The 27,817-nt window shown below is 35.1% G+C and overlaps 2 protein-coding genes across 7 annotated transcripts in view; one reads left to right on the top strand and one right to left on the bottom strand.

The window, feature by feature from the left end:
* Window positions 1-27,817, top strand: part of LOC126736249 (uncharacterized) — a 95,675-nt gene that overhangs the window by 6,893 nt on the left and 60,965 nt on the right. The window contains exons 2-6 of one of the 6 annotated variants that reach the window (XM_050440515.1): window positions 11,980-12,144; window positions 13,805-13,910; window positions 19,464-19,517; window positions 26,470-26,759; window positions 26,818-26,952. In XM_050440515.1, coding sequence (XP_050296472.1) covers window positions 12,101-12,144; window positions 13,805-13,910; window positions 19,464-19,517; window positions 26,470-26,759; window positions 26,818-26,952 — 629 coding nt within the window. In that variant the 5' untranslated portion in view covers window positions 11,980-12,100. The remainder of the gene's footprint in view (window positions 1-11,979; window positions 12,145-13,804; window positions 13,911-19,463; window positions 19,518-26,469; window positions 26,760-26,817; window positions 26,953-27,817) is intronic. The other 5 variants (XM_050440519.1, XM_050440517.1, XM_050440516.1 and 2 more) reach the window with 5 other exon arrangements.
* LOC126736251 (uncharacterized) lies at window positions 921-5,635 on the bottom strand. Its single transcript, XM_050440521.1, has 3 exons — window positions 5,417-5,635; window positions 3,908-4,772; window positions 921-2,099 (listed from the first exon to the last, which is right to left on the bottom strand). The coding sequence occupies exons 1-2, from the start codon at window positions 5,550-5,552 to the stop codon at window positions 3,922-3,924; spliced, it is 987 nt and encodes a 328-aa protein (XP_050296478.1). The 5' UTR covers window positions 5,553-5,635; the 3' UTR covers window positions 921-2,099; window positions 3,908-3,921.

Genomic DNA, 27,817 nt, shown 5'->3' on the forward strand with positions numbered 1-27,817 from the left:
TTTGGTTGTGAGGGCGCCATCATGCATTTATTCTTCTTCTCCATTTCCCCTTTGGAAACCGGACACATCGATATGAAGGGCGGCGAAACGTGAGTTCCATGGAACCACTTCACGCCGCCTTAGTCCTATGTGGTGGTATTGATCCGGGCGATGCAAGTGGACAACATCTACCACCAAAGAGGTTGTTCTTTTAGTCGCCTTTTACGACATGCAGAGCGTACCGCCTTACTATTCTGATAAATGAATTACAACTTCGCAAGTTCAAGGTGAGATGTTACTAAATACTCGTAACTTATTACTATGTGTACACCAATTTCAAAACGTATTAGACCCTTAATATCCGATATATTTTATTTCCATAATTTTAAACTCAATTTAATCATAAATCGGTCTGGAACAGGATAATTTATTTTCTAATGCACAAAGCAGAGATAAACACGCGCAAGAGATATCCACGTGTATTGCTGTTCGCTTTTAGCCACCACTTGACTATTTTAAGGCACAACACGTGGCTGCTGTTGAAAATTAAATAATTAATCGACTTACCTGAAGGAGGATTAATTATAATTTTCCGAGCTTGTCCGTAGATATAATTATCACACTGTAGTTTCCGTGAAACCTACTCGTCAGCACGAATTTTTTAAATAACAAAAACGCTCGTCTCCGTGTCCCCAAGTCGGTGCGTACCTCATTCCGTTGGAGTGCATGTGTACTGAAAATCACCTGATATCTGGGAACTAAATAAGTACATAATATATTTTTAAATATCTAAGGGTGGGCTGGGATATAATTATATCTACGGACAAGCTCGGAAAATTATAATTAATCCTCCTTCAGGTAAGTCGATTAATTATTTAATTTTCCTTCGCTTGTCCTTGATATAATTATCACACTGTAGATGTTCAGAGTAAAAAGGGTGATTTTCTGAAAAAGTAATATTTATTTTTATAACTCCTAAAAATCTGGAGAACAGAGACTTAATCTACTTCATTAACATATAACATAGATCTTAATATACTTCATTAACAAAGCTTACTTGCTAAACTAACATAATAAAAAGTGTATAATGTAAACAATAATTACAATTAATTAGGTTACTTAATAATAGCCTTAGCAAACTTGTCATTTGGTTCTTTTAACGGTTTATTATAATAGTTAAAAAACGTATTTGAAAAAGGTGTCCAACCCGCTGTATTTTTTATTTGTTCTATACTAACACCTGCCCTAAACGCTGCAGAGGTTGATGCGTGGCGTACACTATGAGCCGAAAAAATAGACGTATCTACTCCTGCTTGATTCAAGGTCTTCTTGATCCAATGACTAATGGTTTGCGATGACGCGGCGTGAAAAGGCTTTTTAATAGTAAGAAAGAGATTTTGTTCTTTAACCTTACGATGAGGCTCTGTAATTTTAATGTAGGTCTCTATAGTGGACGCCACACATAATTGTGGTTTGTTTCTAAAGTAAGGAAAGATTAGTAAGGGTTGGTTTCTTCCTAAAGCGGTTGTCTTTATCCTATCTGTAATTTGAATTTCGATTCTCTCTAAAGATACGTTAATATTATTTATTTTAATCATGGAAAGGGTTTGTACTCTACTAGCTGACACTAATGCCATAAGTGTGACAAGCTTATAAGTTAAGTCCTCTAAACTTAAACTATCTAACGGGTATAATGCTTCTAAGTATTTCAAAACCGGATCAGGGTTCCACGTAAAGCTGTACTTTGGTTTTGGTGGACGTATGTTAGATACTCCTTTTAAAAACCTATTTATAATTTTTTCATCTATTGTAGATGGGCTGAATAATAAGTTTAATGCCGACCTATAAGAATTAATTACTGAAAAGGAGTTCCCCTTGTTCAGAATGTCCACTAAAAAGTCTAAATATATTTGTAAATTATATACTAATGGATCTTCTCTTTTATTTAAACAGAAAACCCAATATTTTTTAAAACACGAAGAATATTGCTTAAGGGTGCCCTCTGTTATAGAGGCCATTAAAACTTCAATGGCGTCATTGGGGATTCCTTTTTTGAAGAAAGTCCTCCGGATAATTTCCCTGCCACCAGGGAAATTTCCTTGTGAAGCGGATGACTCTCCCTAAAAGGGGAAATAAGAAGATGTTTATGTGGATAAAAGGTAATAGGAGATGTGATTAATAATTTATTAAATAGTGGAAACCAAGGCTGGGTTGGCCAATGGGGAACAACTAGGATTCCTAAGGCCCTATCTTGTATAATTTTTTCCAATACTTTAGTGATAATTGAAAAGGGAGGGAAGGCGTAAAAATAAAATTTCGACCAATCTTCTGTGAAAGCGTCCACAGAAACGGACTCTGGGTCAGGAAACCATGAAACAAATCTTGGGCATTTTTTATTGAGCCTCGTGGCAAAAAGATCTATTTCAGGGTATCCAAAAAAGTCTATGATTTTATTAAACTCTCTATTATTTAATTCATATTCTGTATCTATGGAAAGTGACCTTGATTCCTTATCAGCATTAAAGTTTGCGGCAGATGGAATGTAGCTAGCAAAAATTAAAATATGCCTTTCCTCGCACCAGCGCCACATTTCTTTAACAATATTGTTTAAATAGGAGTATTTTACGCTTCCCCCGCGATTTATACAAGATATGGCTGTTTGGTTGTCTATCCTTAGTAAAATGCGAGCATTTGTTTTGCCTTTAGTAAAAGATTTCAAGGCATAGTACGCGGCCTTGATTTCCAAATAATTTATGTGAATTTTTATTTCCTGGTTGTCCCAGAAACCGTGACAACTAGATCCTTCACAAAAAGCGCCCCAGCCAGATTGTGAAGCGTCAGAAAATATCTCGCTCGAGAAAGCTTTAGGCTTTATATTCTGTCCTAATCCTATATTGTTTTGCCACCAATCTAATTCCTCCCATAAACATTTTGGTATGTTTATTTTTTTACAGTAATTAAGATAGTCGCCCTGTAAATATGCCTGTTTTATTCTTTCAAAGGGTTTTATATGTGCGAACCCATATTCTGTCGCGGGACAAGAAGCTACCAATTTACCTATTAAAGCAGCAAACTCCCTAAGAGTGTGCTTTTTATTTTCCCTTTTAAATTTTTTTATTAATTGCTGTATATTTCTTATCTTGTCTTCTGGAAGAGAAATACACATTTTTATAGTATCATAATTAAAACCTAAAAATTGTATGCATTGTATGGGTGTTAATATACTTTTGTTCTTATTTATTATAAAACCCAAACTCTGAAGGAGGTTCACTGCTAGTGAGGTGTTCTTTTGACACTCCTCCTTGTTATCGCTCATTATTAAAATATCATCCAAATAAAAAACTGTTATAATTCCTAAAAGCCTAAGAGCTCTTGCTATTGGCTTAAGAATTTTGGTAAATATGTAAGGGGCTATGTTAAGACCGAAGGGCAAACTATTAAATTGGTACAAGATATCATTAAACCTAAATCTAAAATATTTTCTATAATTTTTCCTTATCGATACTAAAAAATATGCATCCTTCAGGTCAATTTTTGAGAGAAAATAATTTCTATTTATAAGTTTTAAAACGGTTCTATAGTCCTCCAATTTAAAATGAGGAGCTTGAATAAAGGCATTAAGTTTTTTTAAATTCAATATAAATCTATGTTCCCCATTTGGTTTTTTTACTAAAAAATAAGAAGATACAAATTGACCTTCTATTGGACAACAACTCTCAATACAGCCTATTTTAAGTAATTGTTTTAATGACTGTTCATAGTTTCTTTTTTGATCTTTCACAATTTTTATTAAAGGTTCAATTGTTTGTTTAGGTTTTGAGGAAAAGTTTATAAATATCCCTTTAACCCAGCCCAAGACCGCCCGGTCCTGGGTTAGAGTTTCCCAAACCTGTAAAAATTGTGAAAGACGTTTCGCATAAGGATATACCTCTAGTGCAGAAATCACTTCCGGTATGGATATTTCCTGACACTCTGCTTGTGGTAACGATCTGATGGCTTCCTCTCCTTCTTTTGTTTCATTCTGTCCCTGTTCGGTTGACGCTGGTAGTTTAAATAGCTGGGCTGATGGTAACCTGAAGTACCCGGGGCGCTGTATGATGAAGGTACAGCTTTCTTCTTGAAGATGGTGCTAGATTTCTTCATGGATTGTTCATTTTTAACTGCCTCAGCAAAATTTTTACTGAATAAAAATTCATCTATTTCCATCGTCTTTGCCACTTTTTTACAGTCCCCGTTTAGGTGAGGAACTATTTTAAACTTACGATGAGTTGAGATGGCATTATGTATATTGGTGAACAACTGACAGGCGTCTGCCAAGATTTTTAATTCATTTGCCTGTTCTGGAAATGGTAACATTTTTTCTAACACAGTCCCCACTGCTGATAGTCCATGAGCCAGTTGCTCTTGGAGTGCTATCATGAAACAATCATGTTCGTGCGCTGCTCTTGGCAAGCAAGCCTGAATCTCACTATTGACCTGGGGAGGAATCAGAGCTTTACAGTTAGCTGGAATTTTATATTTATTTATTATCTCCCTTCTCTGATCTTTAGTTAGGCCTTTTAACAAATATGAGGTCCATCGAACCACAATTTCCTCATGTAGGGGTTTTCCTTCAGTAGTAACGCAATCGGGGTTAATACCAAGTCCAGTAATATTTTGTTCTGGAATATTAGTATTTGCCTGGGTAGCACTATCCTCAATTATTGTAATTTCTGGCTCTAAGGGATGCAATTGATTGGTTGTTGGTAAAGCACCCAGAACTTGTGATTCTTGTGACTCATTATCTGAAGCATCTGTAAAGATAAACCCTCTTTACTTATAATTTCATAGGACTATTTCCTAAAATATCTGCTAAAGATCGCCCGATCTAATAGCAAAAAGGTTACATCTAGACCCCTGGTTCGCTATGCGTATACCATCGCTCGATTGTAAACGCATATTTTTAACTAAAATAACGCACGTTAATTTAGTTTATTAAGTTCTACTTAATAGTGTATATACAATATGCATATCCATATACTTATTTGCCAAAATTCGCCTGAATTAATGGCAAAGTATGATGGGCATTTTATCTAAGCCTATAAATTCACTCGATTTATAGTAATAATAAGCGATAATTTACCAAACTAACGCACGTCAATTTGGCCTATAAAACTTTTTGAGCCAAAAAATCATTAGGGTTTAATTTCATAAACAACCTTGCTTTTAAATAAACAAGGAAAGGAAGTCGACGGCCTAATGACCTCCGAACCGAACCTGCAGTTAATTATTTTAAGATCTGATAAGTCCCTTGCTAAATTAAATTAAAATATAGCCCCCTGTGTTTGATATTTTAATATTTGTAAAATTATTACAACTGAAAAAATCGTACGATTTCATTTCAGGTTTTGCAACATCAAAAAAAACATTTCCAATGTAAAACCATAAAAAACCCTACCTGGTGATTCCTCGCTGGAACTAGATGAACTTAGAATATTGGTTAATTGCTCCTGCATATCTTTTAATTGTCTTTTTAAACATTTTATTTCACCACTTTTATCCCGGCGAACAAAGGAACTAGATCGTTTCGACATTTTAATTTAATCACTTAAATTTATTTATCGCCGACGAGCACGAAAAACGGAATGAGGTACGCACCGACTTGGGGACACGGAGACGAGCGTTTTTGTTATTTAAAAAATTCGTGCTGACGAGTAGGTTTCACGGAAACTACAGTGTGATAATTATATCAAGGACAAGCGAAGGAAAATTATAATTTGGCTGGCAACTTTACGCATAACTTAAAATGGATACCACTCGCCCGTTTATTTAGACGAGCGAAATTCCCGCGGTTATATTTTTGTCGCTATATCGTGTAAAAGTTTCTGATTAAATTGGAATTTTTAATGCGGCCACGTCATTCGTGTTTCAGAATCTATTTTTTTTTGAGTTTTTAATAGTCAATTTAACAGCGCAATTGTGCTCCCTGGACGAAAAACGACATATTAATTAAATTACCGATATTGACGTTTAAAAAACATAATTCACGTAAAGTGGATATTTATTATTAAAATTAATCGAGCGAAAGGGCGTCCGTTGTCATATTTGTTTGGAAAATAGGGGATGAAGGGTAGAACAGGGAAAACGATAATTTTATAAATTACAGTTGATATTTTACCTATAGCATTTTATTTCATGCAAATATGCCCAATGGAACTCTTAATATTAATATTTTTATGCTTGGAAAACCGATAAAAAGAAAAGTATGTAATTATAACGAAGCCGAACATGCGTTTTAATATAAAATAATGAAAACGGCTCTTATATTTGTAGCCTCCAAGGGAAGCCAGAAACTTAATAATATCACGTTTAATTAAAATTTAAAATAAAAACACTAATTTTGACATTTCTATTATAATGCAGCTGCATATTCCAAAATAACGAAACTGTTATGTCAAAATTAAGTTTTCTTCATCAGCCACGCCCTATAGGATAAACCTCTACATATACATAAAAGTTTTAAAAATCGAATCAAGAGGGCAATCGTAGGTTTAAATTCAATTTAACACGTGTACCCCATTCTCGGTATATAGGATTTTATACATTAAGTTATGGGGATATATAAGGAATATTTATGTAGTAGGTATTTTTACGGTTTTTGTATGCAAAAATTATAGTAATATTCGTGCACTCTCTCAATTATATTAACAAATTATTTTTCAATTAAATTGATTATAAATCAATAAAAAACAAAACTTAAAACTAAATTATCGGTGAACTGGGTCGTAAAAATCGGTGCGGAGGAGCGTTCGTTTCCGCATCGTTAAACTTTCGGATCGCTTTAGTTTATGCCCTTTGAAACGTAACGCTCTTCCCCTTTAGGGCTCCGGACTTTATATGAGGGCGGATCTTAAGCCCTAACTTGACCCATAATTTTCTTTTTTTTTTTAACTGTTTATAAGCCTATAAGGATTAATTGAATAACTCACTTCACAGTCAGAACTACTGGGAATATTGTCATGAAACAAACAGCAAGAATATTTCTCAAAAATAATGATCTAGCTCCAAGTCAATCCAACAACTAGGTTGGCTAATATCGGACCTTTTATAGGTAGTGACGAGGTTTGAGTAATAACTCACTTTAAACTCTTATATCTTGAGAACTAGTAGGAATATCCCAATAAAACAAAAAACAAATAAATTTTTAGGTTCAAATTGATCTAATAAGTAATTTGGCGAATATTGGACCTCTATTAGATGAAGTAGTGTCCACTGACAACTTTTGGGTGATGACTCATTTCAAGCTCCAATTTCTTCAGACCTATTAAGAATATTCCCATAAAAGCCAATTGCCAAGCACTCGAGAGCCGCGGCTCAGAACCCTCTTTGGTTTGCTGGATAGAGGCCATGCTCTTGAAACGTCATGTATCGGCTCAGCTCAACAACGAGATTGTCGAAACGTTGGCGGCTAGGGGCTGCCCGCAGGGAGGAGTATTGTCCCCTACCTTGTGGTGCCTTGTGGTCGACAGCCTGATAAATCTTTTAAACAATGCAGGCCTATACACACAGGCCTACGCTGATGATCTGGTAATCCTTTGCCTATGGAAAGACGCCGTCTCAATGCGGGGCCTAATGATGAAAGCCCTGCGTATGGTGGACATATGGTGCCTTTCGGGGGGGGTCTCAGGATTAACCCCAAAAAAAGCAGAGCTCCTACTATTCACGAGGAGACTTAACTTTGGCACGCCCCCTGTTATATCTCTAGGTGGCGTGCAGCTGCATTACTCCAGGACAGTTCGATTTCTAGGAATCAAGTTGGATCAAGCCTGCAGACGGGCTTTCGGCAATACCTGGAGTCTGTCTCCTAAGATCCTCCACTGGATTTACTCGCGCATTGTGAAACCTCTTCTCACATACGGGGCTATCGTTTGGTGGCCATGTACAGAGAAGGCGAAAATTCGTGCTCAACTGGACAGAGTCCAACGTCTTGCATGTCTCAGCATAACGGGTTCCATGCGGACGGCGCCAACTAGAGCGCTTGAGACTCTGCTGAGCCTTCCGCCTCTTGACCTCGTTGTGTAATTCGAGGCAATTAGGACTGCGTACAGGCTATACGTCCTCGGTGAACTACGTGCTGGCGAGACTGGTCACGCAAAAATTTGGTGAAGGCCATATAGGAATGTTCTCTCCTTCTGATGGGCAGTGACTGCATGGCTCTAGTGACTGTGGACTGCGAGGGATTCGTGACGCACATTGCAGGCAGAGAGGAGTGGCAGCATTCCAACAGACCTGCATTGCTAAATAGAGGGACCATCTGGTACACAGATGGCTCCAGAATGAATAACAGAGCTGGATCAATGCTTTGTAGTGGGATCCCACATACCAGTAGGGCATACTCGCTGGGGGAGCACGCCACTGTCTTCCAGGCCGAAGTATTCGCTGTATTAAAATGCGGACAGAAAATCCTAAGCTGCGGACACCGCAATACAGTCGTATCAATATGCTCGGACAGCAGAGCTGCCATTAAGGCTATCACGGCCGCAAAGGTAAACTCCAAGCTTGTACTAGATAGCATAAAAGTCCTAAAAAAACTGGTACAGGTTGGCTGCAGGGTTCAGCTCGTCTGGATACCTGGCCACGCAGGCCATGCAGGTAATGTGGAAGCGGATTCTCTTGCCAGACTGGGATCCGCGAATGTGCCGATGGAGCTGGAACCCATAGTTGGTATCGCCAAATGCGTTGCGGTCGCGTCAATGAAGGGTCTGTTGGACAAGTAGACCCACCGAAGATGGACTGAGTACTTTGGTATGAGACAGGCCAAAGCGCACATAGGTGGGCCCTCTTCCTGTCTCACCAAAAATCTACTACGCCTAAAAAGACGCGAAATTCGGCTAGTGACAGGTTTTTTAACCGGTCACTGGCACTTAAGAAGCCATCTCCATACTATCGGTATTGCGGACAACCCGGAATGCCGATGGTGCTGTGAGGAGGATGAAACCGTTGACCATGTAGTCGGAGAGTATCTACTGCGAATACTTGGGTAACACTTTCAGTGTACCGAGCGACTTTAAGTCTTTCAGATCAGAGAGCTTTATCGGTTTCTCTAAGGCCGTTGGGCTCTGGTAACACCCGGTGGGGCATGACGGGTCCATCAGGAGACCTATATGCACAACTGCCTTGGCAGCCCACTGTTTCGTCAATTCATTCAATTCAATTCAACCAACGTTGTCAGGTCTTAATTCTGAAACTTACATTTAATTTTAACAGTTTTTAAAAAGAACTAAGCAAAAATTACTATATAAATAAATCTAGTTAACTAATAACATGTCATTATTTTTGACAGTTTATATATATAGCGGGTTGCCTACAAAGCGATGACGCTAAAGATATTTTATTATATTAGGTTTTTTTTTAGCGTGAAAACACCGGCTTAACCCTAAATTTAAAAAGAAAGCATACATCAATCAATCATATGCTTTATTGTCAAAAAATTACAAAATTTTGTAGACAAAGCTAATAAAATAAAAAAAAAACATATAAAAACAGAACGAAACAAAACACACAAAATAAAAAATAAAAATAAATATACAAACAAAATAAATACATGTAAAACTGTACAAAAACAATGTAGCTGTTAGAATTATTTTGTTAAATCCAGCGTTGCCTTATTTCTTGAAATTGAAATTCGCACTTCTTTATACTTCCGGTTCCGTTAGTTTTGATGTAAGCGCGGTTTTATCAAGACCGTGGTTGAATAAATTTCTTACGACAAGTACTATTTCCATAGGACCAAAAATTACGATACAAAAAACCATAATTAAAACACCATCATCAGCGTTTTCACATATTCCTGCGGCGAATCCGATTTCCGTGTTAATAATTTCCAGAAAGAGCGCGTTCACCAGACCGCTTTTATTACTGGATCCCCCAACAGCAGCAGCAGCAGCAGCATCATCAGCCAGTTTTATTGCGTTCACGCTCTCGCGGTTCGACGTCCGCTTTTTCCTTCCTCTTTCCTCCTCACCTCCCATGATGATGGTGAGGGAGAAGGAGAGCTCTCTATCGCCACTCGAAAATTCCGTTTCGACGTGTACAAGGAACAGACAAATTAGAATTCCTCGCTCTATCTTAACGTGAATTGGCCTCATTAGAGTCTGGAATAGAGCCAACATGTGGAATCTACAGTTTTATTGTTCTTATAAAGTTGGATTTTCGAAGGGAAGTTTCAGTATAGTTGTACCGGAAGGATGTAGAACGTTAAGTAGATAGTTGCTCTCTTAAGTTGCCTGAAAATTGGTTTATAGTTCTTGATTCACGATACAGGAAGTGCATAAGAAGGATTTTTTTTTGAAACATTATTGCAGGGAACGAAATGATTTTTTATTTTCAGTGCGTCAATGTTCATTGCCTATATAATGAAAAAAATTCCAGAAAACTGAAATCTTTGAGTCCATGTCTGCACTTTGCAGTTAGGCAATTATTTTAATCAAAGAACAAAAAATGAGCATTCTATATTGTCTGGGAAAAATAAACTGTGAATATCCTGGATCTTTCAAAAAACTGGAATTTTCTATTGAATGCGTTGCAGGAGGTGTATTTAAAACAAAGGCATTTTACTTTTTTAATTCCAGAGAGTTACAGTCCAAGTTTTTTCAATTTTTCACTTTTCTCAGGAGATTTTTTCAATTAAATTTCTGATTTTTCAAAAAAATTTAAATTTTTATCAAATTTCCAGAAAAAATAAACCTTAATTCCAGGAAGTCATTATCTAATTTTCTAGGCACTTTTTGAGGCATTCACAAAAAAAAAACAAAAAATCACCTCAACTGCCTGGAATTAATTTTTTTTTTTATTTTATGTTACATTTATTCCAGGAACATTAAGTACATAATTAATAATTTCTGGGAACAAAATAAAATTTTCCAGGCATTCAATAAAAAAAAAACCACCAATTCCCTTGAAGACTTGAGAAATTGTAATCGTCTTCTTTTAATTCCTAACGCTTTAAAAAGTTGAAAATATAAAAGCAGAGAAAAACGATTTTTAATCCAGGATTTTTCAAGCGCAGTCTACTTAAGATTTTCCTTTTCCATTTTCCCGAATACATTTTTATCCAGTCACATCATGCTCCGCCTCTTGCTCCAAGCAAATTTCATTTTCCACGAATTTTTCCATACATTTTCCAGGCGGGTTCGATTGTTTTTCCAAAGTCTTACCGAACGATTGGGTTTTGTGAATTATTAACACCTGTATGACCCGGAGGCATCAAATGCGAATTATTGGTTTTATCGATAATTGAAAACCCGTAGGTTATCGACGAAAACCAACAATTCCAGATTGAGTTATTTTTAATAAATAAAATAACATTTCGGGCTTTTGTTTTGTTTCGAAAAACCTTTGATGTTTGATTTTATATAGAGTACCTAAACATTTTAACGGATTGTTTTGCTTTTCAATGGAATACTTTTTGTGCCGTTTTGTTCTAAACACAATGGGGCGGTTCGATGTTTGTATTTAGAATTAAAACGATTTACCCCGTTAGTATTTCATTTAATAAAAAAATAATTAATTTTTTTTCAAGGAGAATTTTGAACATATGGCAACACTGTCGCTCTGTCAAGAATATACGTCACTTATATATGTCAAACGTTTGGCGACAAGTAAGACAAATGAACGGTTAAATGTCAAAATAATCTTATAGTTCTCTAGAATGAGTATTAAATTCTTAATCTAAAATAAATAAAATTACTTAATAATTAAAATAAGTTATGTGTTGTATAGCGATGTCACTTTGACACGCAACTGTCAAAGGTGACGTTATACTATATATAAATTTGACAGAAGATAAAACAGTTTCCTAACCTAAAATGTCACCTAGGATTAAGTAGGTGAATCAATACTATGACCTTGACTTGAGCCTCCTTCCCTCCCCAAAGATGAATCTATGAAAATATTAATAAAATAATGTCAATAATATCGTTGATGACCCCATTCGTGCACTAAAAGTGAACTATTTAGCAGGAATCAGCAGCACGTAGCACGAGAACCGAACGCAAACCGATACCGCACGTTACGCCGCCAATCGAAGATTCGCACTTCGACCGTTAGATAGCGCCACCGGACTGCGTCGTCAGAATGAGCGATGGCGGCGCAGTTGCCGTCGTCGCCCCGCCTACGTCACTACAGGTCAACAACCAATTAAACGTCATTTAATTTTGATGGATGCGCTGCTGATGCTGGATGATGATTGAATTTTTTATTGTCACCTTGAATTTTTCTATTTTTTTATTATTATGATTTGACAGAGCACAGAGTTTGGCTGTTTAAGGCTTGTACATACTGCATGCAGATTTTTTTATTTCGTTTCTTTTTTTTTGTAAGTTTTTTATAGGTCGTCCCTAAAGCTCAGCAGGCAAAAAAATTAAAAAAAAAAAGCGATTCGTAGGATTTTGCTCACTAAATCCGAAACAAAACGGAAAAAACAGTATTTTGGTTTTTTCACGCCATTATTTGAAATAAATAACTGTAATTTTTAGGGACTTTTACTAACATTTAAATTTCCCTAAAAAACTGCACTAACATTTTTGGGTATGCCTTTCCTTGTCTTACACATAGTTACTGATATCGGTGTCTCTTTTTCTAACACGTTATGTTAGAAGTCACTCTATTTTTCTGCGATTAATTAACCACATACACATATATAAAACACTGTTACTTTATTTTAATAAATTTACAATTAAACATTTCTGCTGTGAGTGTTTATAAGCAACTAATTAATACAAACACGGTTAGATACTATTTACGCCATATTGTTTTAGGGTCCCTAAAAAAGGCACTAGGCACTAGACATTTTTTTAATATACCTCTCTTTGTCTTGTACATTGTTATTGACTCTGTCTCTCTCTAACACATTAAGATATAAAAAGTGAGGTTATATAGAGGGAAAATATTTAATTTCTTTATTATAAATTTTAGTAGGAAATTGGTATCAACGTAAGTTTTACACTTTTAGTAAATCTGCATGCAGTTTTCGCTTAAGTGCTTAAGGAAAAATGGCCTTTTTCATACTACATAAAAATGCTATCTTTCCTTAACCTCACTTTGTACAAAGACTTAAACAGTTAACAAATTATTATTGAAAAAATGAAAAAGTAACAAAAAAAAAGCACCTTTTGCAGTCTAGAATGGCCACCATAGCTTATGTTTTGCAGGTCCGGATTGACCCCACTTAATGGACCTAAATCAAGCGCGTTCACCCTCTCAAATGGCTTTTGGAAAGCACCATATTATCATGCCTAAACAATTTATTCATATTATATTATAAGATAACGCACTGTGTTAAACACCTTTTAGTAAATAAAATTTGCAAATCAGTTACCACAGTTTATATAATATATTTATTATTACAATACCTATATAATTATTATAATTATGCCACAAGAAACTTAAAAAAAAAAGAAAAACGCCACGTCAATGTCAAATTTGACAGCTGTCAACGTCAACGTTGACAGCTGTCAATGTCAAGAAAAAAGGTGTTTAACATAAAACTTGGTTTATTATTGTACAGTTTATGCTTTTTATTTTCAAAAAAATCACTCACCGGTATAGCAATGATTTGTACTGTCATCCGATCATTTTAGACGTATTTTTATGTAGTTTAGAGAGTAATATTATGCATGGTACACTAAAAACAGTGTAGGAGAACATCAGTGTACCTACTTACTTACCAGGAAAGACCCGTTCGAGTTTATAAATTATTAAAGGAGGAGCTAAAACGTTATTTTCCGAGGGTTTTCCCCGAAACGTTACAATTTGATTAACGGCCGTAATTTTTCTTTGTTTGCAGGACAATGACGGCCCTTTGTTTCGTTTGTAATTTGCCGATTCTCTCTCATCAAGTGGGCCTCGTGTGGCAGGGAGGCAATGGGTGGGACGACATGGTCAGAGAACAGGTTTGTACCGGTTTTAATTAGTTTTAAACGTGTAGATTGGGGCCATTTTAAAATCCTCCTCGCCTCAATCACCCGCATCTCTTCAAACTAAGTCTTTTTTTCACACCCCAGTGTTGCCAAGGGTACCTATTTTTAGGTTATGTGTACATTTTTTCTAAGAGAGGTCAGGTGGGTTTTGGGTTAATATAAAAATTTATTGATTTTTAATTTAACTAAATGAAAATGGATTTTTTCGCCTAGAATTATTGTAACCGATATTTAAGAGGTACATTTGGCAACAAAAGCACCGAACGCTGTGTACACCTCTTCTTCTTCTTCTTCTCCTTTTATTGTCTTTTTCTTGAATGGTATCAACTGCCTGGAAGAAATAATTTAATTTCTCTTTTACAATCGTCTGATGAATTCTTGTTTTTTTTTTCAATGTTATTGACTTATTAAGTCCACAGTTTTTCTTCTTCCTCTTTGTCTTCTTTTTTAACAAAAAGTAAAACCTTTAAATGCATCCTTCTGACGCTCCCTGGTAATAATATGCTCAATTTAGATTAAATTAGGAGAAATTTGCGTTAGAAACGGTCCACATAATTCCCCGTTCTCGCTTAAGGGTCGTAATTGCATGCCGATGCAAATCCCTGTAACAACATCTTAACGTCGCCCTGACCGAGGCGGATTTGTATATTTAGGACCTGGTTTAAGAAAATATGGAAATACCTTTCAAAGGGGGTTGGAGAATGTGGTTTGTGGGGGGTCGCGAAGCGGTCCCGCGGGACGGTTTTAAGTCTTGTAAATTAAATTTTAACTATGGAGGAAAAAAGTCTCATAACGTATGGTTCAATTTCCCGTAGTAAAGAAGATAGAGGTCAACTTGACTTGCCCCTACCTAAAATCAATCAAAACTCAGATTATAAAACTAAACCGATTTTAAAAATGATTTTTTCAAAGTGTGTAAAATCGTGGTAGAAACTTAAAAGCTTAATGGCAAAAAGGCCTTTTTCCCATAGACAAGCCGCTAGAATTTTTTAAAACTCAAAATTGAGTAATTTTTTGGATTTTTTCGATTACTATGAGCGGAGACCAAAGCTTAATAGTACATTTCGGTTTGTCTTGTCGAAATGTATTTTTTTGTAAAAGATGGTCAGGCCAAAAGATGCGGTGAGAAATTAGGTAATTTTTGTGACCTAGGCCTTACCTGACCTAGCCTCAAAATTAAAAAGCTAACCAAAAAATTATTTTTCTTTTATTATCAGGTGGTTGAATCTTTTTTGATTCGTTTGGTTTTAGCGCCTGGAATAAGAATAATTTTTTCTGCTCGATTACCTGAAGTATAGTGAAGGCAGTTCGCTTAATTTTGTTTTAATTCCAGGCAGTTGAGATTATTTCTTTTTAATTTTCAGGCAGTAGAATCATAACTTTATCTATCTGTCTAAAATAAAGAGAAAATGTTTGCTCTATTGCCTGGAAATTCAGGTAGTTGAGATAAGTGATTGATAAAGTTTTCCAAAATTTTAGTAGAAAAAATTTTTAGGAGTTTAATTAATTTTTTTCAAATTTTAGACAGTTCAGTTTTTCCTTCCCATTTTCTAGGCAGTAGAATGATACTTACCTGAAATTTCAGGCATAATTCCAGGCAGTTAAGTTTTTGTCTCATTTTCCAGGTATCAAAATTGCCTTAAACTGCCTATAAAAGTTAAGGCATTTAAGTTAAGTGACATTTTTTCAAATTGTAGGCATTTGAGGTAAGTTTCTTATTAACGTCGGGCAGTTAAACCCCTTTTTTTTTCAAATTCCAGACAGTATTACGGAAAAAATTGTTTGCTCAACTGTCTGGAATAATAAAATCACTCAACTGCCTAGATTGAAAAATAAATTAACCCTAATGCCTGAAATCAAGACCTAAATTCGGGAAAAATTAATCCACTACAATTTAATTTAAAAAAAACTGTTGGATTTTTTTTATCAATTTTAGGCAAAATACATTATATATATATATATATATATATATGATTATTCTACAGCCTGGAAAAAAAAAAGAAATTACTCTAAATTTTTGAATGATATTTTTTAAGAAAAATCCTAATTTTACTGCCTGAAATTTTGTAAATAATATGGATCCAAACTCCAGAAATTCCAGGCAGTTGATGATTTTTTAAATAGCTTGGGCAGTTAATAAAGGCGGGAACAGACTAAGCCAACATTGTTGAGCAACAGCTAAACAACTGTTGAGCTAGAGTTGATCAACTGTTGGCAAACGAACGTCGATGATTGTTGAAAAACACCGGCGAACCTTGTTGCTGAAAAGTTCGTTCAGTCGAGCCAAAATGTGCGACGAAGACGATGCTTAGACTCGCATGGTGCACGTTTTTATTAATGAAAATTAAAAAATCGCGTAACTGCAGAAAGCGACGGTGGTGGCAAAGAAGTATATTCGCAAACAGAAAACGGAAGTTTTTACCCGAAACTAAGAATGGAAGACCAAATGCTGTTCAAACACTTTACTCGAGTTGATGCAACCGCATTTGAAAGTCTCATCGTTATGATTGGACCTAAAATTGCAAAAAAAAATACAATCTTTCGGGAAGCCATAATATGCGTGAAAACAAGATTTGTTTCATGTGGAACGAAGCAGTCAGTAAGCGTAGTTCTTCTGAAATAGCATCCTGCGTATCACAAGTTCTGGAATATTATAGTAAGAAAGGTATTCGGAATTTTTATTTGTACGCAGACGGATGTTACGGCCAAAACAAGAATTCCATCGTCGCTTCTATGCTGATTCATTCCATAATCAAATTTCCCATAATAGAGGAAATCTCTTTACGTTTTTTTGAAATAAATCATGGGCAGAGCGAAGTAGACTCTGCCCACAGTGCTATCAACAGAGCTATTTCCAAAGCTGATGGTAATATATTTTTGCCTTCTGAACTATACCCAATAATTAGTCCGGCACGAACAAAAAGACCTTACAGGGTTATTCCAATGCTGTTTAGAGACTTTAAAGATTTTAAGTCATTGTCAAAAGACCTTAGAATCTTAAGTATTAGAACCAGTGAACGTGGCAAGAACGTTAAGTGGACTGACGTAATGGAATTATTAGTTAAACAAGCTGACCTTCTTAAAATGATTTTTAAAAACAGCCATTTAGAACCTGAGTATGACTGTATAGTTCTAAAACGTGTATCAGCATTAGAACTACCTCAACTAAACAAGGAACTGTCACTCAAGACTTAATTTCATTATGTCAAGGAGAAACTCCAATAATTCGTTTACCGGAGCATCAACAGTTTTTCCTCTCTCTTCCCCACACTGACGAATAGGCATAACTTATAGGAATGAAGTTTTAATTAATAAAATATTAGATCTGAATTTCAATTATTTCCGGCTCTTCGGCAATTCAAATATGAAGCATTTTCGTTTTTTGCCTTTCCTAAACAATTTGCTAAATGTAAGATACGCTACTTCGTGAGATGACCGACGATTTGAAGGAGATGTTCCAACGCTCATTTAATTACAGGTTATTTTTGGCGTTATGTCGTCTGTATTTCGAATTTTGCGAAAGCCCTTGCTTTTGCAATCTACTACTGCTGAAATAATTATTGTTCTTACATGTTACTACTTACATAATTTTTTACAAAATAACTAAAACAATCATGGGCTGTTATGCTCCCCCTGGAACCTACGACAATGAAGATAGTGGATCATGGATCTTGGCGAAACGAACCAGAACCTTCATCTACATTTATGAAGTTAAATAGAATTGGTAGAAAATCAACTAGAGTAGCACAGGAAGTTCGAGAACAATTTGCACATTATTTTTCAGGCCATGAAAGAGTGCCTTGGCAAGACAGAATGGAATAAAATAATATGTTTCATTATAAAGAAATAAAAAAGTTTACTTACTTGTTCTTGAATATCTCTTGTATGTTTTGGTGTATTCTTGTCTTTTAAAAACATTAAATGTTTATATAATTCATTAACGTATAATTCATTTGTTCCTTGGCTAGATTTTGTGACGCTTTTTGCACATTCCCGTCTAAACTCGGTTTGCTGAACTTTCCATTTCCTCTCAATCTCTAGAACGGTCGCTATAATATTGAATGCGTCAGTTCGTTTATTTTTGTTTTTATAGGCTTCAATTTCGGGATTCCATATATTTGAATGTTCCCTTATAAGCTCTATCAAATTTAGAACTTGGTCTTCTGACCACAATCGTGCGACATTTTCAAATGAATTGAACGTTACTCTGCCGATGTACCGCTCTCGAATGCCTGAATTAAACTAAACGCATATTATTGACAAGTTTGCGCACGTATACATCGGCGAAACTGTTGACGCACTGTTGGTCAACATTTCCTTTGATGTACCGCCTCGGGAGCGAACATCATGCAACAGTTTGTCAACTATTGAGTAACGCGTATAAATTGAGCCAATTCACGAGTTGATCAACTGTTGCTTAACAATGTTTGCTTAGTCTGTTCCCGCCTTAAGAGAAACATTAGCTCGACTGCCTGGAAAGTGACAAAAACAAATAAACTCGACTGCCTGGAATTGAAAATAATTTGAACTTATAGATATTTGAAATTTTAGGCAGCGGAATGATTGATGTTTTTTTATTCCAGGTCGTGGGGATTTTAGACTGTTAAAATATAAATGAATTTTTTCCAGGCAGTTTTCCCTGTAATTCCAGGCAGTCGAGTTTAATTTTTTTTTATATAGAAGAAACTTTTTTCCGGACAATTGAGCAGCTTTTCAGGCAGCCAAACCATGGTTTTCTTACTCTATATAGTGGGCGTAGCATTTTTAGCTGAAGGCAGTTGAGCGAACCTTATTAAAACTAATAAATCATCATTTCTCTTAATATTCCAGGCAATTAAATCATTTCCTTATTCCAGGCAGTTGGGCAAACAATTTTTCAAAAATTGGGATCTATGTAACGAAGAAAAAATAGTTCAAATGCTTGCAAAAAGCCTAAAATAAGAACGAATTACTACTGCTCAACTGCCTGGAATGTTAACAATACTTAGATGCCTGAAATTTATAGAAAAATCTCTTAAATTTTTGAAAATGCCCCGAGTACTACTCTACCTACCCTAATATGAAAAGGGTGAAAATCCCTTTAAAAATATTCCTAAAATGAACTATAGAACTTTTAATGCATAATTATTGGACTTGACCAACCTTCAGCGTTTTCGCCATATTATTTAAAACACTCTCCAGAGACCAAATTAACCAACAGTTCCATACATTAAAAAGGGAAGAAGTTTTAGATATGCCTAGAGAAGTTTATTTTTACTTTTTTTTAGTAGATGCGGCCAAGTCTCTAAAAATGCCGCCAAAAATAAATTTTTGCCTAAGCCTTGTGGGTTACTCAAATTAGGTAGGTCTCGATGAGCTTTAAATGATCACAATCGAAGTCATACAAGTCAATTGATCCTTGAAAAACAATAAAAAATTAAGATTTTCATTATAACATGTTACAGGGGTGATCGGTAAAGTGTTTAATTTTTAAGTGCTCGATAAGGTCTTCCGTTATCCGAATGAAAAACTTTTTATTCTTTTCAGGCGATATCTGACGGTTATCTGTTAAGTGAATCCACTTATGCAATCCAAGAACCGGTAAGGCTACGCCGTTTCGTATTTCGCCCCTAATTCACATTATATTATATATATATATATATTTATATTTATATATACAGGGTGTCTCTCGACGAATAGACGCGATCGATATCTCGGAAACTAATTTTTCAAAAATTTTGAAAATTTGACGACATGGGACAGTCGATGGGGGCTACACAACTAAAATATTTTGACAGTTATGACGTTTCCGGTTATACCGGAAGTAGGTGTCAACTTCCTTATTTTAAATGGAACACCCTGTATATTTTTACATTTTTGGACTTACTGCCGCTTCTAGCGGTTACTATGACAACCGTCATGCCCAACTAATCAACAATCTTGAGCCGTGTTACTATACGGCTTTTAATATTAGGTAGGCCAAATTTAAACTGCCAATATTTCGGAAACTATCAATTTTTGGTCTGGATAACCTTATACAAAGTTAACCTTATTTTTAATTATCTTTATGAAAAAATTATAAAAATAGGGGGTTTCCATTTAAAAAAATTAACTTTTAATGATTTTTTCATTTTAATTTTTAATGCTAGTTTTTGACCCCCCTGTATCTTTTTTTTAGCCAAATATTAAAATAGTCTTTTAAAGTGGTCCTTCCTCTAAAATAAAACCAAAACTAACCAATAAATAAAGGCTACTAAAAGGGAGTAATCGGTAATTATGTAAGGGCTTATAAACATATTTTTTCACATGAAATTAAAAATATGTCAAAAACGGTTATACTTAGGTATAGGACATTATACACAAAATATACTTAGAATTTCACGTAAAATCCAAAAATGTAAAAATATACAGGATGTTCCGTTTAAAATAACGAAGTTGACACCTACTTCCGGTATAACCGGAAACGTCACAACTGTCAAAATATTTTAGTTGTGTAGCCCCCATCGACTGTGCCATGTCGCCAAATTTTTAAAATTTTTGATTAATTAGTTTCCGAAATATCGATCGCGTCTATTCGTCGTGAGACACCCTGTATATTATTATAACAAATGAACACTAACAAGGTTACATTATATACATTATTTTTACGCTCTATTTATTTTGATATGGCTTTAGGATAGAATAAAGCATAGTAGAATGTTTTTGGCTTTATAATATTATACATACTTGGAATGCAATAGTGGAGCTACTTACACTGACAAATGAAAACCTTGACACTAAAGCTTGCTACTATATATACACATCAAAATGGTCTAAGGAACACTTAGAAAAATAGTTTTTTTCGCCTTATAAATTTTTATATATTTATATTTCATTTCACGGAATAGATACAAGCTTTAATATTAAGATACCAACGCAATAAAATAAATATTTGGGTACAAAAGAACATCATGCCAGAACAGCGTTTTTTGCACATTTTGTCGAAATAACGCAGATTATAATTTTTTAATTCTAACGCAATATCGCATTTTCTGTGGTTCCAACCAAACAATTATTGTGATTTAGTTTTTATTTAATAAAAATGGAAAGACGACATTTAACATGAGAGGAAATGCTTGAGGCAGGAACAAGTCAAAGAGACGTTGCCAGAGCTTTGGATACATCTCCCAGTGTAATTAACCGTTTGTGGACAAGATATAGAGAGACAAATGATGTTAGAGAACGGCTGGATCAAGGCCCGTCGCGAGTTACCACACCTGCCCAAGACCGTTTTATAACTTTGCAAGCTTAGAGAAATCCCATGGTAAAGTCCAGTTCAGAGATCTATTAGAATCTTTGATATGTCGCAGATGCCGCACTAACTAGTCCGTGCGTCTATGTCGTATTTATTGTCATATGATATACATGTTTAAATGGTAAAATTTTATATAATTTATCTATGAAATCATTTTAAATATACATAAAACCCCATGTTGTACACTATTTTTTATTTGTCTTTCGAAAATGTCCATTTTTAAAAAGAAAATAATATCACAAGAAAATAATATCAAAAAATTGACCGCGGACTAAAATCCAAGCATTTTACAAATCATTTTAAACACTTGCAGCACTCCCAGACTCTCACCTCTTTTTAGCTAGTCTATTAAACAAAGATAAAACACCTGCGATCTGGCGATTCCTACTTTAAGTTGTGCAAGTGATTGTGTATCTCTCTCTATCCCACTGATTTTAAGGATTACGGGGCCGTACGCAGATAAATTTTTGGGCCGTTTTTGTATTATTTTCGTCGTGTTTTTAAAGAGATCTTTAAGGATGGGTCTATCGCCTTTAATAGTTGGGGAGGGGAGTCATGTGAGGTTATTATTTGATGTGTTTTGCCGGTTTTGCTTTTTTACACGTTTATTAAAGTGGAGAACTTAGAATTTGGCCTGTATTCTTCTAAATTTTTTGCAGTTTTTAATGTAAGGAAGCGTGTTTTTTTATTTGTGTTTGTGGATTTGTTTTAATATGATACTTAAAGACCTTAAAATGTTTCGAACCTGTGAAAATAGGCAGGAAAATTTGGCAAATGAAGAGGACAGTGTTTGTGCCGGCTTATGGAGACCGTGGGTGCACAAAAAATACAATAATATTTGTGGTGAAAACAATAAGAGTGATCTGGACAGTGATTTAGACTCATATAGTTCTGATGGTTCATTTTCTTGTGTTGAGGAAGCAGAGGAAGAAGCCAGGGAAGTAAATGCTATAGGGGAAAATCACGGGGTTTTAAAACGTAATTGTTTAAGTACAGACGCCAAATAAATTTGTTTAAATGTCTATAACAATCTAAGGAATGATCCTCAGATCACAAATGATTGACAGCGTTTTTAACAGAGGTTCCATATAGTACAATATGCTATTTTGTAAAAAAAGGGATTAAAGACAGAGAAAAAGGAAAGATGCAGGACAATCAAAGAGACTTGACATGGACATTGCCAAATTGCTAAAGAAAGTTGTGTATTCTAAATACAAAAACAACGAGGTTCCAACTATAGAGATGATTAAGGACACCTTATCGGCAAGGGATAAACATTTCACAGTCTCAACCTTGCGGAGATACCTAATATAACTTGGATTTAAATTTAAGATGGTTAACAAAAGGGCTGCTGTAATGGAAAATACTCGAATTGTCAGGTGGCATATAGAATATTTGGAAAATATTAAAACATTTCGGCAGGAAGAAAGATCCATATATTATTTAGATGAATCCTGGTATGATACACATGACATGGCAAAAAAGGGTTGGACTGATAGTTCTAACAAATGTGTCCTAAAAGATGTTCCAACGAACAGAGGATCTTGGAAGATCATTATTCATTGTGGTTCAAAAGAAGGTTGGGTGAAAGATGGACTGAAATTGTGTGGCAAAAAAATAGAAGAGTGCAATGTGGACTATCATAGAAACATGCATGCAGATATATTTGAAACCTGGTTTAAGAAAACATTAATTCCAAATTTAAAGGAAAACAGTGTCATTGTTATGGATAATGCATCATACCATTCAAGGCTTTCTGAGAAAATCCCAAACACATCTTCACATAAATTGGAAATTGAGACATTTTTATTAAAACATGATCTCTATTTTCATGAATCTTATACAAAGAAACAATTATTGGAAGTTGTAAATACCAAATCATGGGAAAAGCAGTATGTAGTAGATAACATAGCTAAAAAGTATGGTCATACTGTCCTCAGACTTTCTCCATATTATTGTGTATTTAATCCTATCGAGTTGATTTGGGGACAACTAAAAAGGAGAATTTGCAGGAAAAATAAGTATCCAAAATTTGATAAAAAAGTATAAATTTGATTAAGGAGAAAGTTATGAATTTAGGAGAGGAAGAGTGGAGAAAGTCTGAGGAAAAAATTATAAGATATAAAGAGGAATTTCCATCAGATTATTTTGAATGGAGGCGACCGTTTCATTATAAATTGGGATAATGATGAATCTGATGCAGAAATTGAAGATCTGTGGCTAAACTAGTTATTGTTGCATATGGTAAGAAAACCCTTTTTTTATTAATTAAACAAGTTTAAATTTTTTACAGTTTTTTGTCCATGATTGGTCTTATAGAGACATTATCAAACCAGTTTTATTTTTTTTTTACAGTTACTGCCACACTTGTTCTGTCTCAGAGAGGCAAGACTACTTCTTTCATAATTCACTGGAAGAAAAAAGCCTATTTTACATCTGAGTTGTAATTATTTAAAAAAAAAAATGTAAATTTATTATTAATTTAATTTAAAAATTATTTCTGCTACACGTGTACACTTTTTAAATCTGTTTTAGTATCCAAAAGCTTTATTGCGACTGTGCGAGATGAAGTTCGAATCCATAGCGGCAACAAAGAAACTGGTTCCTTCCTTAATAAAAGAAACTGCTAAAGAAAAAAAGGAAAAATTAAGTTTAGAAAATTGTATTAACTCTTTGGGCCAGATTCAAATGAGTAATTTTAAGATTTTGTATAAGAATTTTAGTTTTTAGTATAATAGTATTTTTGTTAATTTTCATATAATTTCTCCTATTATGCACAATAACTATATATGAGGCAAACAAATTAATAAATATGTGTCTTTTACACAGATAAGATATAAACAGCTAGATGATTTTTAATGTAAAAGCTTATTTTCAAAAATATACTTCCACTTTTCTGACTACATAATTATTTTTTATAAAAAGAAGTTGGTACTAAATATAGAGATGAGGGTTTTCATGAGTATATTATTATAATAATATATCATAATATGTATTAATTAAAAAAAAAACAATAATAAAGGACATTGAATGTGGCAGCCAAAATCCCCGTTAATAATAACCACCAAATAAAAATAAATCTCAATTCCCAAAAAAAGGAAATTATAAAATTTGAAGATAAAGCAAAATATTTTACCCTTTTGTGTCAAAAAGTAAATCTTTAATGCCTTAATCCACAGAATAAATGGGTCTAAGTAATTCGTACCACCTATTCTCTCATCGATGGCGCTAAAAACTAAACTTATTAAATTAAAGTTTTTGGTTAGACTCATTTTACGTGTTTAAATCTTATATTTAAATAAAATATTATCTTGCTATCAACTATCCTGAATTTCTAATTTAATAAAACTAAACCGAAAAATCCCCAATAGTAAAGTTTTAAATACAAATAAATTTTAAGGCCGGACCTGTGCAACTTTTCACGCTTGAGTGACTGTGATTAAGGTCAGACGTCTAACAAAATAGTACGTGGGCGCATGTAGTCAAATTTTAGGAATCAAATGTATAAATTCTTAAAAAAATGCTTAAAACATTTATTTATTTTATGGAATGATTAAATATCGCTTAGAATATTACTTTATGACTCTTTCTACATAAAATTTTGCGATTTAAACATGCATGTCGTGTGACAATTCAAGCAACACCGGCACACGTACTATTCGCGGCACATCAAAGATTCTAATAGATCTCTGAACTGAACTATAACAGCCTCTGTTTTGGTTCAGCAGCTCTCACGAGTGCATAACGTCGAGGTTTCAGGTCAAACTATTAGAAACCGTTTGCATGAGAGGGGACTTCATGCCAGAAGACCCTTAAGGGTTCCTCGGTTAACTTTAGGAAATCGAGGTGCAAGATTAACGTGGTGCCAAGAACATGTTAATTGAAATCAAGAAAGATGGGCCACAGTTCTTTTTACGGATGAGTCTAGATTTTCATTTTATTCTGATTCTGGTAGAATTCATGCCCAGGAACTAGTAAGACAACGTAGTGGATCACTAATGTTTTGGGGTGGCATTAGACTTGACCTCATTTTTGTGGAAAATACAATGACTGCAATAAGTTATAGGCATAATATACTACTGCCTATAATTGTTCCATATTTACGCGAAATGACCCCAAATTCGTTGTTGCAACAAGATAATGCCCCACCACATCGAGCACGGCTTGTACGCATCGCTATTGAGGAAAATCAAATCAATCTTCTATCCTGGCCCTCTACCTCACCGGACCTTAATCCAATTGAGCATGGTTGGGATTGGTTAAAAAGGCAACTTCTTCAACGATTTGACTTTTTTGAAAGCGCTCTGGAGCTTCGTCTTGCTGTGACACATGTTTGGGAGGATTTGTCCCAAGAATTAATTAATAATTTAATTTTAAGTAAGTATACCTAGGCGATGCCAAAGTGTTATTAATAATAGAGGTGGACCATCTGGCTACTAGTTTAATTTGTATTAAAGATAACAAATAGAGGAAGTCTTTATCTCCAAGAAAAATGCATGTGGGACACTTAGGTAAATGTATTATGCATTTCGGCTGTGTAAACAGCCATCATCAGATACAGAACATTACAAAAAACATATACGTTCACCAAATAAACCAAAAAATTACCCGTTATCGAAAAACAACAATAAATAATTTTTTTTTTTTTTTTTTCCCGAGAACGGGTAATTTTTTAGTTTATTTGGTGAACGTATATGTTTTTTGTAATGTTCTGTATCTGATGATGGCTGTTTACACAGCCGAAATGCATAATACATTTACCTAAATGTCCCACATGCATTTTTCTTAGAGATAAAGACTTGAAGAATAGACCCCTATTTGTTATCTTTATATACGCATTCTCCTACAAAATATGGACTTCTATTCAACTATTAATTTGTATTATTTTTATAATTTTTTTTAATAAACGGTAATAAATGGGATTTTGTTCTTTATTTTTATTTGGGCCCTAAATTATGAGTAAATTATAATCTACAAAAAAAAAAGTTAATAAATATATTGTTAATTTATTCGAATAATTGCAATAATTAACTTTTTTCCAATCTTCTCAAAAATATTTGTATGTGTTCCCTATAGACCATTTTGATGTGTGTATATATAAATATATTTTTTTTTTAACCATAAATTTAGTTAGTTACTCCTCCAGGTAAGTAAGGTTCCAAGGTCCTTAGTGCTAACATAGAAAAGCATCTTTAGCGCTAGCGCAAACCCTTAGGGTCGCACCCCCGTATACCAATAAGAAATCCAGCGTTTTTCTAGTTGGAGGAATCGACCATCCGTCAACGTCTCGGCGGTCGTAGGGACTCCGCCACCCAAATATGTTCCATATCGCCGCCGACGGAGACCCAGGAAACGTCACCGCCCGCCTCCGGTAGGAGACGCAGATCGTCCCTCGCCCAACTCACCGACATCCTGAGGGAATGGGGCGGTGCGAAGAAACAACAGAAACAACTGCACCGGCGGGAGACCCTAGCGGATCTGGCGAGGAGTTTACCCTGGGGACGACAGACCACCACCGAAACTGGACCGACCCCCAGTATATGCACCAAGTAAGTCCTGGATGGATGAGAATGACGATATTATGTTTGTCTCGATTTTTACACACAGGTTAGGGATTTTTGTAGCGGTACCGAGAATAACACGATCCACCAACACTTTCTCATCACCGATACGTAGTCGGACACATTACGGATTCAATTCGTTCATTTACAGACCGACACGAAACATGACCATCAAGCTCAGGTTAGGACTTGTTTTACGATGTACGGGGGGGGGGCGGCCGAAAAATTTAGGATTTTTTGCTAGTAGTGGCAACGTTGCCGGTTACTGTTCTTAGAGGGATCCGCCAGTGGGCGTGGTCTTGCATTAATCGACGTTGCCTATTTTTGCTAATTGTATTCAATGTTCTAAGGCTCTAAAGGAACTAAGAAATGTGTACAGGGTGTTTAGGCACTTCTGCGGGGTATCTCCGTTATTTTTAACGTTAGCGTGATACGGACAGTGTGCTATTTTTTCGTGAAAATAACGATGCCCTTAATAAAAATTCCAAAGCCCTCTTAGGTTTTAAGATAACATTTATCGAATATGTAAAAAAACAGTTTTATAGATTTTTTTCTTAATATTTACTGTTTTTGAGTTCAAATATTTCGGGTGATATACGTCTAATTTCATATCTAATTCTATGTTTCAAATCTTCTACTTTTTAGGTACTCCTCCATAAAAAATAGTTGCAGGGATTTAGGTCTGGTGACCTGGCCGGCCACTCTATTGGCCCTCTTCGTCCAAAGCAGGGGTAAGATCTTCTTGAAGAAAATTCAAATAGCGTTGTCCTGTTAAGTTTTCTTCGGAAAAGTGCGGCCCTATTACTTTATTTTCCACGATACCAGTTCAAACAATAGATTTATGGTACTGTGTATGAGCCTCAGTTGCCCAGTGTGGATTTGACACTGACCAGTACCGATAATTTTGCCGATTTACGATTAAACAAAAAGTTGCTTCATCCGAAAACAAAACTACGGTCGACGGTTGACGGTTATTATTGCAGATGTTCATCATTTGCTCGCAAAATTGGTGTCTTCGATCAGGATCGTCCTCATTTAATTCGTGT

This window comes from Anthonomus grandis, chromosome 5 (genome assembly GCF_022605725.1).
Source record: "Anthonomus grandis grandis chromosome 5, icAntGran1.3, whole genome shotgun sequence".
Classification (NCBI taxonomy): domain Eukaryota; kingdom Metazoa; phylum Arthropoda; class Insecta; order Coleoptera; family Curculionidae; genus Anthonomus; species Anthonomus grandis.